Source organism: Microcaecilia unicolor, chromosome 4 (genome assembly GCF_901765095.1).
Source record: "Microcaecilia unicolor chromosome 4, aMicUni1.1, whole genome shotgun sequence".
NCBI lineage: Eukaryota > Metazoa > Chordata > Amphibia > Gymnophiona > Siphonopidae > Microcaecilia > Microcaecilia unicolor.
Genome location: NC_044034.1, coordinates 348659326 through 348671440, shown reverse-complemented (window position 1 = coordinate 348671440; position 12115 = coordinate 348659326). Strand labels below are relative to the sequence as shown.

Below are 12115 nucleotides of genomic sequence, written 5' to 3'. Positions count from 1 at the left end.
GCCCTGAACAGGTGATTTAACTGGCCAGGAGCTGCTTCTAGCCAGTTAAATCACGTTGACTGTCGGATCTCTCCGTAAATGCCAGCAGAGCAAGACCTGTAGCATGAAGAGAAATCAGGACCAGCTGAATCATTATGTAAACTAGGCAGCAGCTTCTGGGGGTGGGCAAAGAGTGGCAGCAGTCAAAGCAGAACAGGTCTTGACAAGAACGCCCACTCAAACATCCATCAGTACATACTTTTACTCACAGGGAGGGTGGGTAGTTTTCAAACAGCCCATTTACTAAGGTAAATCGCTCTTAGAAATTGGCTTCTTTATGTGCGTATGTGTGTCTGTGTGTTGTAGCAGTGTGAACGAGGGTGTGGGTGCAGAGCCGTAACAGACACAGACACTCAGAGAGATGAAAGTAAACAGAACACTTTATTTATAGTCAAAAGAATATTAAAGCCTGTTCCCTTTACAGCTGTGTTAAACCTAAGAATTAAAGTCCCTTGGGATGCAGTTATAATCTCCCTGACAGGGCCCCACAGTTTCAGTATGCACTAGTCTTTTGTCTTCAAGGTTAACCAAAACCAGGCCTGGCCTCCAGGAATAGGTTTCACAAGGTTCCAAGGTCAAACTTGGCCTACCTGTATTACGTTTCTGCAGCTTGCACATTGGTGAAGGCAATATGCTAGAGGGCTGCTCTTGTCTCCCCTCTGCCTCAACCATGCCTTAGCTGAGTCACACCCTTTCTGCTCTGTACTGCAGAACTTAATGTGGCCATGTGAGGGAGTTTTGGGTACCGGTAACTTCCTATACAGTCCGTCACACACACACATGTAACTATATCTAAATCTAAATACATACATATGTGACTATCTCTGGGAAAACATGACTAAAGTCACCAGAAACAACATCTCAAAAATAAAAACACTTTGAGTTCATTGTTATTACACAGGAAGTTAGAAAATCATAGATTAGATGACAAACTAAGCGTGGAACTCAACTCAATTTTGAGTTGGACCCATGATGTGAAAATCGGCCATTCTCAACATTTTGGATCTGCGATTTTAGTCATGTTTTCCCAACATGCTGTGCAGACCAAGAAGCATTGGCGTAAGTCCTTCTCAAGGCATGGTGCCGGGAGCTCCAGAGTGTCATCATCGCCAACACCCAAGAAGCGTCGGCACCAGGAGGAGCACTCCCCTTCCATAATTGCTGTGCCGTCACAGAAGTCTCCACACAGCCGAGACCCTGCTTTCGATTTGGCACGAACTGACTCCCATGCCATTCTGCACCATCCCAGCCTCTTCTGATGCCTGTCCTTGAGGAGCAGATCCAAGCCATGTTCCAGAAGTAGCTAAGGTGCCTTCATGCACGCGGCGTTACCAAGGCATCAAGGGTGCTTGTGCCAGACATGGAACCACCTTAGCCCATCCTTGAAGCTCATGCCCTGCCTGTCAGGTGGTCATCAATGATGGCAGCTAACAATGCAGTGACCCTCTCTACATCGAGGGAGGAAGCTACCCTGGAGTGTCAGGGTCAGTCTGCAACTTGGCACCCGTCATCGAGGCCTGGACCTTCTTCCAGCAGATCGAGGGAGGCACAGACTCGGACATCTTACTATTTTGCTGAGTCTGAGACAAACCGCTCCTGAGCCTCAAAGGAGAAACCTCAGTGCTTCTCAAAAGAGAGGTCTTTAAGATAAAGACCTCAGATCCCTCTCCATCTCCAGAGGAGCTCTCCTATTTTGGCTTTTTAAGGGACATGGCCACAGCCATTCCATTCCAGTTGGACATGGAGGACAAGCCCAGGGCTGAGTTATTTACAGTCCTGCACTATGATTCTTTGTTGCAGTAGGCTGTGACACTTCCTGTACACGATATCATGCTGGATGTGTAGATGAGAAACTGGGAGACCCCTTTTCTGCGCAGATTGTGCCTAAGAAAGTGAACTCTGCATACAGAGTCCAGAAGGCTCCCAGATTCAAAAAGATTCAATTGCCACACCACTCTATTGTAGTCAAATCCGCTCTCAAAAGGGCCAACAGCTCCCACACTCATACCTCGGCTCCCCCAAATGGAGAGGCTCGGACTCTGGTCTCTGGACTCCTTTGGGAGAAAGGCTTTCTAGGCCTCAATGCTCAAATCTCACATCCAGACCTATTGGCTCTACATCAGCCTGATGTCCAGTGTGCTCACCTTTGCAGACTCCCTCCCACCGGAGCAGGCCGCAGAGCTTCGCCAGTTAGCCAGTAAGCAAAAGATTTGTAGGAAGTATCTGGCTAGGGGCACCGTTGATTTTTTTTTTTTTGGTGTGAAGTCCTGACTCTCTGCTTTAGGTGTGGCAATGTACAGACTCTCATGGCTGCATTTTTCTGGCCTGGCATCTGCGGTTCAGGAGAGATTGGCAGACATCACGGTTTGATCAGGCAGTCCTGCAGAATTTGTTTGGTGTATAGAATCCAACTCCACATTCTAGGCACATTTTTCTTCTGTTCCAAGCTGCACCCTCACAACAGGTCTGTATATACTTTCAGGTTAATTGGTTCTGGTTAGCCTTGCCATTGGAAGCCCCGATTGTCCTTGAGTTGTTGTTTTTGGTGAGCCTGGTAGTTAGGGATTCCCATCTATGAGAATTGTCTTCTTGCTTGACCTCGACGTTACTCATCTGTAGCAGATGTTCTCCGAGGACAGCAGGACATGAATTCTCACACACACCCCTGCCTCCTCTAAGAGTTATATTCTTTTGCTTTGATATTATTCTGCTGGTCCTGCACGATTACGCTGGGTGGGAAGCCACGTGCGCATAAGCAGTGGGACACTGCCAAAAGCTTCTTAAGGCTATAGAACCTTGGGTAGCATCCGCATCAGGGCTCCATCAGATGACATCATCCATCTGTGTCCAACAAAACAGCACAGAGAGGGTCTGAAGTACAAAACAAAATCCAAAACACAACAAAAAGCACCAAGAGCCTTCAAAAACGAGACACAGATCCTTTAATTGTGAAACTTAAAAGTCAATCTTTCAATATGGACCCGACACAAGCCGTGTTTCGGTGCACAGCACCTGCGTCAGGGGTCAAATATGTTCTAATATGAGATAGATGTTGTGTGCAGCAACAAAACGTCCTCCCATGCACTTTATAAAGTAGTTGCTCGGCACGTTAGGAACAAAATCGGTCCCCTCGTTCTTTGATGAATGAATTAAACTGCTGATGCAGGCGCTGTGCGCCGAAACACAGCCCGTGTCGGGTCCATATTGAAAGATTGACTTTTAAGTTTCACAATTAAAGGATCTGTGTCTCGTTTTTGAAGGCTCTTGGTGCTTTTTGTTGTGTTTTGGATTTTGTTTTGTACTTCAGTACTGCAGTTGGGGGTAATGGGTTTTAGGGGGCTCAGCAAACAAGATAAGGGGGCAACGGTGAGATGTGTACCTGGGAGCATTTATTTGAAGTCCGCTGCAGTGCCCCCTAGGGTGCCTCATTGCTCTCCTGGGATGTCTGGGGGACCAGTCTACTAAAAATACTGGCCCCTCCTACATCCCAATGGCTTGATTTTGTACGTTATTCATTTGGACTATTTTTTTCTTAAGTGGTCCAAAATAAACCGCACAAAGCACAAAATCTGGTTCAAAATAGTATTTTCAAAAAATATATATATAGAGACATTTTCCTTTTTTCAAAAATGACCTTCTTCCCTATTCAGCAACTGTGGAATGCATTACCACTTAGCTTAAAAACAAATTACAAATTACTCAATTTCCGTAAATCTCTGAAGACCTATCTATTCAACAAGGCATAAGTACATAAGTACATAAGTAGTGCCATACTGGGAAAGACCAAAGGTCCATCTAGCCCAGCATCCTGTCACCGACAGTGGCCAATCCAGGTCAAGGGCACCTGGCACGCTCCCCAAACGTAAAAACATTCCAGACAAGTTATACCTAAAAATGCGAAATTATTCCAAGTCCATTTAATAGCGGTCTATGGACTTGTCCTTTAGGAATCTATCTAACCCCTTTTTAAACTCCGTCAAGCTAACCGCCCGTACCACGTTCTCCGGCAATGAATTCCAGAGTCTAATTACACGTTGGGTGAAGAAAAATTTTCTCCGATTCGTTTTAAATTTACCACACTGTAGCTTCAACTCATGCCCTCTAGTCCTAGTATTTTTGGATAGCGTGAACAGTCGCTTCACATCCACCCGATCCATTCCACTCATTATTTTATACACTTCTATCATATCTCCCCTCAGCCGTCTCTTCTCCAAGCTGAAAAGCCCTAGCCTTCTCAGCCTCTCTTCATAGGAAAGTCGTCCCATCCCCACTATCATTTTCGTCGCCCTTCGCTGTACCTTTTCCAATTCTACTATATCTTTTTTGAGATACGGAGACCAGTACTGAACACAATACTCCAGGTGCGGTCGCACCATGGAGCGATACAACGGCATTATAACATCCGCACACCTGGACTCCATACCCTTCTTAATAACACCCAACATTCTATTCGCTTTCCTAGCCGCAGCAGCACACTGAGCAGAAGGTTTCAGCGTATCATCGACGACGACACCCAGATCCCTTTCTTGATCCGTAACTCCTAACGCGGAACCTTGCAAGACGTAGCTATAATTCGGGTTCCTCTTACCCACATGCATCACTTTGCACTTGTCAACATTGAACTTCATCTGCCACTTGCACGCCCATTCTCCCAGTCTCGCAAGGTCCTCCTGTAATCGTTCACATTCCTCCTGCGACTTGACGACCCTGAATAATTTTGTGTCATCGGCGAATTTAATTACCTCACTAGTTATTCCCATCTCTAGGTCATTTATAAATACATTAAAAAGCAACGGACCCAGCACAGACCCCTGCGGGACCCCACTAACTACCCTCCTCCACTGAGAATACTGGCCACGCAATCCTACTCTCTGCTTCCTATCTTTCAACCAGTTCTTAATCCATAATAATACCCTACCTCCGATTCCATGACTCTGCAATTTCTTCAAGAGTCTTTCGTGCGGCACTTTGTCAAACGCCTTCTGAAAATCCAGATATACAATATCAACCGGCTCCCCATTGTCCACATGTTTGCTTACCCCCTCAAAAAAATGCATTAGATTGGTGAGGCAAGACTTCCCTTCACTAAATCCGTGCTGACTTTGTCTCATCAGTCCATGTTTTTGTATATGCTCTGCAATTTTATTCTTAATAATAGCCTCCACCATCTTGCCCGGCACCGACGTCAGACTCACCGGTCTATAATTTCCCGGATCTCCTCTGGAACCTTTCTTAAAAATCGGAGTAACATTGGCTACCCTCCAGTCTTCCGGTATTACACTCGATTTTAGGGACAGATTGCATATTTCTAACAGTAGCTCCGCAAGTTCATTTTTTAGTTCTATTAATACTCTGGGATGAATACCATCAGGTCCCGGTGATTTACTACTCTTCAGCTTGCTGAACTGACCCATTACATCCTCCAAGGTTACAGAGAATTTGTTTAGTTTCTCCGACTCCCCCGCTTCAAATATTCTTTCCGGCACCGGTGTCCCCCCCAAATCCTCCTCGGTGAAGACCGAAGCAAAGAATTCATTTAATTTCTCCGCTACGGCTTTGTCCTCCTTGATCGCCCCTTTAACACCATTTTCGTCCAGCGGCCCAACCGACTCTTTGGCCGGTTTCCTGCTTTTAATGTATCTAAAAAAGTTTTTACTATGTATTTTTGCTTCCAACGCTAATTTCTTCTCAAAGTCCTTTTTTGCCCTCCTTATCTCCGCTTTGCATTTGGCTTGGCATTCCTTATGATCTATCCTGTTACTTTCAGTTGGTTCTCTTCTCCACTTTCTGAAGGATTGTTTTTTGGCTCTAATGATTTCCTTTATCTTACTGTTTAGCCACGCCGGCTGACGTTTAGTCTTTTTTCCCTTTTTTCTAATACGTGGAATATATTTGTCCTGAACCTCCAGGATGGTGTTTTTAAACAGCATCCACGCCTGATGCAAGTTTTTTACTCTGCGAGCTGCTCCTTTCAGTCTTTTTTTCACCATTTTTCTCATTTTGTCGTAATCACCCTTTCTATAGTTAAACGCTAGCGTACTTGATTTCCTAGTTTCACTTCCTTCAATGCCAATATCAAAACCGATCATATTATGATCACTGTTATCAAGCGGCCCTCGTATCGTTACCCCCTGCACTAGATCATGAGCACCACAATGAGCAATAACTTAATGATAACACAATACCACTTCAACTACACTCTTAACACTGTCTCGCTATACCCGTATGCTTAATTCTATATTGTTATCCATGTACTCCATGCAACTCTAATGTATCACTTACTCCAGAATGACGAATGCCATAACGGAACTTTGTAAGCTAATTCGATATTGTCATCCATGTATTTCATGTAACACCAATTGTTTCTTTTACTCTGGAATGGCAAATGCCATAACGGAATATTGTAAGCCACATTGAGCCTGCAAATAGGTGGGAAAACGTGGGGTACAAATACAACTAATAATAATAAATAATAATTCAGGTTTTTGGACATTTTGTACAAAACATCCAACGTCAGACTTTGACATCATAGCAATAATGTCCCTCATAGTAACCTATGGAACTTTGTAAGTCTAAGTGCTTTGAAAATGAGCCCCTTGGTCTCCTAGAAGCAATGTTCTCTCCTTCAAGCTCATACATCTTTTATACCTTTTTGCAAGATGGACAGTTCTCAAACTTTTTACTCCTCAGTAATGTGCCTTCAGTCTTGTTTAAGTTGATCAATAGCCTCTCTCTTTTTATCAATCCATCATAATTATACTTTAACTCCTGGACATAGATTAAGCTCTGTATATCACTCTTCTCACTGTATTTTATAGGCAGACAGGTCTTCTGTGCTCAAATCATAGACGCTGTGCTCTCTCTGTTGTGGTTCTGGTTTCCCTGGTGCTTCTCTTCTTACAGATCAGCAGGTCCAGCAGCACCCAAAAGTTGAGTCCTGTCTCTCTCAAGGTCTCAGCACTCACCTACTCTACTGATCCCGGCATCCAATCCCTTCCCCAAGAAGGACTGAAGGCCAGTAACAAATTTATTTTCTAAGGATCAAGATCAGATTTCCCTGATATATCTCCAGAGGAAGCTGTGGATCAGACTGGCAACCCCTGATCAGTTTAGTCTTGTTGGAAACAGGCCTCTTTCCTTTCAGTATGCACCAAGGGACACTGTGGACCAGACTGACAATCCTAATGGTTTCTCTTTTCCCCTTAGCCCCCTAGAACAGAAAGCCAAGGCTCAGAAGGGCCCCCAGCAGTGGTGTGATGGAGCAGGCTCTTACAGGCTCGCAAGAGCCGGTTGTTAAGTTTTTAAGAATTTTGGGAGCCGGTTGTTAAAGTAGGGCCCTCCATTGCTACTTTAACAACTGGCTCCCAAAATGTGGACTTGGGCCCCCTGCTGAATTATCTTTTACTTTGCTGGTGGGGATGCTGAGCCCTGCCAGCCAAGTAAATAGACTACTGCTGCTCCCCGCTCCTTGTTTCCGGCTCTGGGCAGCAGGCTGGGACTTCTCGAGCATGTGAGAGAAGTTCCAGCATGCTGCTCAGAGCAAGACGTTGGGAGTGGTGGCAGTCCATTTATTGGCTGCCAGCAAAGGTATACCTAGCGTGCCCGCACGAATGGAGGGAGGAGAGAGAGGCAAGTGTTGCTTCCCCCCCCCCCCCCCCCCCCCCCCCGGCCACCCCTGGCCCTTCCAACTGCGGAGCTGGCTACGTCCAGAGAAAGAGCCTGTTGTTAAAAATTTACCAGCACACCCCTGGCCCCCAGAGTTCATTTTTCAATTCTATCAGTACTCTGGGATGTATACCATCCAGTCCGGGTGATTTGCTACTCTTTTGTGAAATTACTCTGTTACATCTTCCAGGTTTACAGAGATTTGTTTCAATTTCTCTGATTCATTAGCATTGAATACCCTTTGTGGCACTGGTATCTCTCCATCTTCCTCAATTAAAACTGAAACAAAGAATTCATTTAATCTCTCTGCTATGGCCTTGTCTACCCTGTGAGCCCCTTTAACCCCTCGGTCATCTAGAGGTCCAATTGATTCTTTTATCAGCTTCTTGCTTTTTAATATACCTAAAAAAGTTTTTACTATATGTTTTTGCCTCTAACGCAATCTTCTTTTCAAAGTCTGTCTTTGCCTTCCTTTATCAGCACTTTGCATTTGACTTGTCATTCCTTATGCTGTTTCCTATTATTTTCAGTCAGATCCGTCTTCCATTTGCTGTTAATTGTTGTTGTGGACTCTGAGGGGGTGAATATGTTGAAGGGGTTCTCAGGGGAATGGAAGTACAGTATTACACAAAGGGGTGATATTGTAAAATACCAGTGACCAATATAAGGGCCAGGACATAAGGGAAGTTGAAGATGTGCAGAGATGCAACATGTAAACATCTTTAAGCAACGTAGCATTGAGTGCAATGTACACTTCCACAGATTCTCAGGTAGGGCTTGCTTAAGCATCCTCCTACATATTATTCCCTTGGCAAGCACTTACAGGCGATTGTTCTGCAGCAGTCACAGTCTCAATAAATAACAAAGCCAGAATTTCCCTGGAGATCAGCAAAAGCTCCCTAAAGGCTTTACTCACAAATTTCTAACACCACTGGACAGTTCTGCATGAAGAAAATTCTTCCCTCATTAATCAATACCTTCTCTGTGAAATAATTAAAAAAAAAAGGCAAGTGCATTTTTATAATATACCACTTCATTCCACAAAGCAAAAGGAGCAAGTTCCCACATGCCATCTTTTTTTCTTTTGACGTAGGCACAGAAAAAAAAAAAGATTTTAAATGCTAGATTTTAAATGTTAGCAGCTAGACTCTGGCAGTTGCGTTCCTCTAATAGCCGAGCCGCCATCTTTTTAAATGCCTGTATGCTGCTTCTAAGCAGTCCACTCCAGATAGCAGTGCAGACACAATGTCTCTGAAACTATTTCCTGCAGCTCTTACATCCAGGCAGTGCCTCAGCTCAGCAGCAAGAAACGCTGCCACGTTCATACTAGGGCTGCATTCAAATCCTTAGTTTTGCAGCACTAACTCTTCTAGAAAAACCAAAAAGAAAAGGTCTTAGAACAAAAACACTGTTTCCAGCAATTTCACTCATGGTTCCATGCTTTCCACTTCAGGCAGTCCAAAAACATCGTCAAAGGTTTAGGTTTACAGGCACACTATAGCACAAGCACTATGACCACCCCCTGTGCCAAAAACAATCAAAAGATAACAGCTGTTAGTAATACACAGTATCTTGTCTATATAGTGTTCGGAGCTGGAGCGTCAAGCTCTGCAATCTCTCTATCTACGCCCATGCTCTCTTCCTTCTCTCCTAGACCTGTTGGTTTTGAATTTTTTAGGGTCAATTTATCTCTGCCTAGGAAGAAATAAATCACCCAAGGCTGCAGCAGTTTGCTCTCTATTAGATACCTTATCAAGTATTTGTATTATTAGCAGATCAGTGATATCTCACTGGGAGTACAGAACATTGCTACACAAGAATTACTTCTATATCTGAGACTCCAAAGAATATACAAGCATTGAAATGCTTTTATTTATTCTTCTTCCAAATATGAGTATAAGAGATTCAAGACCACTTATGAGAAAGCAATAGGGTTACTTGCCAATGCAGATACAATTGATTGGTTTCTCATGTGAGAGAGCAGCCCTGCTTGCACAAAGGTATGCTGGCTGTGACGGTCTCACGCCAAAGAAATAGGAAGTACACTCATTTTTATATGCCCATTTAGGATACAGACAAAATGACAGTAACACACCTTATTGGATATAATATATTGTAGTCACCACCTTCCATTTACCGTACGTGCTTGGCTTTTTTCAGCATTGATCGGAACGCTTGTTCATCTTCTTGCAAGACCACTCAGTTGACCACATCTTCCTGGGTGTAACTGATTCTGCCCTGTTGGTAAACCGCACCATCCTGTTTATGAGGTTTTTGCACCCTAGCCCCTTCCTTATTTTGCTGCATGGTACAACAGCATGGTACAGCTCTGGAGCTTTACTGGAACGTCCAGGGTTCAAATTACAGTTACAGGCCTGTAAGCTTTTCTGCCATTTTTAGATCCTGAACCAAACTCAGGCTTTTCCAGAGCTCTTAGTTATAATAATAATATACAGTTTCCACCACGCAGGCTCGGCAAGAGGCATTTTCCCTCTGTTGTGGTGCTCTGTGTATTTTGTATGCTCCCAGGAAAACTGCAGCTTCTCCTCTCAACCCATACTATCTTGCAATTTTGCTATCATGCTCTGTCTGCAGTTTGGGGTGGAGTTCTATCCTTAGGACTCTGCCTCCAGCCTCTCCCCACCCCCCCCCCCCCCCCCCCCCCCGGCTTACTCAAGGATACAGGAAGCTTCTTACAGTTTCTAGTTCCTCTATTTTGATCCACATCACATTCACTGTGAAGAGAGAGATAGGATAGAAGCATTCATAGATTTCAGAGGTATGAATTTATGCATAAAAGGCAACATTTTATTGGAAATTCTAGAACAGGGTTGGGCAACCTCGGTCCTGGAGGGCCACAACCCAGTCGGGTTTTCAAGATTTCCCCAATGAATGTGCATGAGATCTATTTCCATGAACTGCCTGCATTGTATGCAAATAGATCTCATGCATATTCATAGGGAAAATCCTGACAATCTGACTGGATTGCGGCCCTCAAGTATTGAGGTTGCCCACCTCCATTCTAGAAACCAGGAGGCATGGAAGTATAAACTGAGGCTGGAAGAATATAGATTCAGGGATAGCGTAAGAACATATTTCTTCATAGAAAGGGTAGAGTACTCTCCATTGGAGAAGATAGGGGCAGAAATACTATTGGAATTCGAAACAGTAACACAGAGGTACAGAGGATTAGTTGGGAAGTGCAGGAAACCAGAGATCCTATGGATATGCAGTAGGAAGGCAAAACGGGCCTTGTGGTCTTTATCAACCATCATATTCTAAGTTTCTTCAAAATATCTTGCAGTCTGTAAATACTAGTATTGTAAAATGTGATGGATCTGAAAAGGGTTGCATGCTGTTCCTCTGGCCTGAGGTTGTTGTAATACTTTTCCTAGCTATAGATTGGAATGAGGAAAAAAATAGAAACATGCTAGACTGTATGTTACGTTATATATTTATTGCCTTTCTCACACCAAATGTTAAACCATACATAGTACCCTGATAAAAGTTACATAGGTGTAAATAAGTATGGATAAAGACCATACATGATGGTTGGCTGACACCAAATACAAAAAGAGAGAGTTTCTTATACGATCTCTCCCTCAATAACAGCTAGATTGGAAGACCAAGCAAAGGAAGATAAATGTTTGCAGAAGTATTGGTTCTACATTACAGCTTTATTTGTCTTCCTGCAGGTATGACGTGCCAAGCTCGAAGCTCCTACGTTGCCTCGGAGATCCTATGGGGCTATCGCTTCACGCCAGTGCTCACACTGGAAGATGGGTTCTACGAGGTTGACTACAACAGTTTTCATGACACTTACGAGACCAACACACCCCCTCACAGTGCCAAAGAACTAGCAGAGATGGCCAGCCGAGCCGAGATGCCCTTGAGCTGGTCCATCTCTAGTCAACTGAATCAGGAAGCTGAGCTAAAGCCTGAAGAAGGGGAGAAGATCTATGAGGACCAAACAGAAAGAAATGGAGATGTGGCAAATTTAGAGAACGAATCCAAAGTTTAGAACCGTGGTAGAACAATACCTTCTATGATTTCTTTTTCAATGGAAATAAAGAAGCATTTAAGGTGTAAAATGTCCACCTTCCCAATGTCAGAATCAAAGCTTCATTTAAAAAACAAATGAGCAAAAGCATTGGTTAATCTGCAATATATCTCCTCATATCAGAGGGTTTCCAAATTGGTACACTTCCAGTTGTGCACATGGTCTTGAATTCAGGTTTTTCATTGAAAAAAAATTAAAGCAAAAAAGATATACGGGGTAAGAAAGGAAAGAAAAGACTGAAAAACAAGTGGCAATGATTGAAAGCAATCAAGCCCCGCATTTTCTAGCTCTTTCTCAATAGGGTTCATAAGCAGAAGAGGATGCCCAGAAAATATGGGCACCACAACGTTA

The 12115-nt window shown here is 43.8% G+C and overlaps 1 protein-coding gene across 2 annotated transcripts in view; it reads left to right on the top strand.

Annotated features, from left to right (window-relative positions):
- KCNJ6 (potassium inwardly rectifying channel subfamily J member 6) overlaps nucleotides 1-11725 on the top strand; it is a 63887-nt gene extending 52162 nt beyond the window's left edge. For both annotated transcript variants that reach the window (XM_030199688.1, XM_030199687.1), the window contains exon 3: nucleotides 11400-11725. In XM_030199688.1, the coding sequence (XP_030055548.1) occupies nucleotides 11400-11725 (326 nt within the window). The remainder of the gene's footprint in view (nucleotides 1-11399) is intronic.
- The last annotated feature ends 390 nt before the right edge of the window (nucleotides 11726-12115 follow it).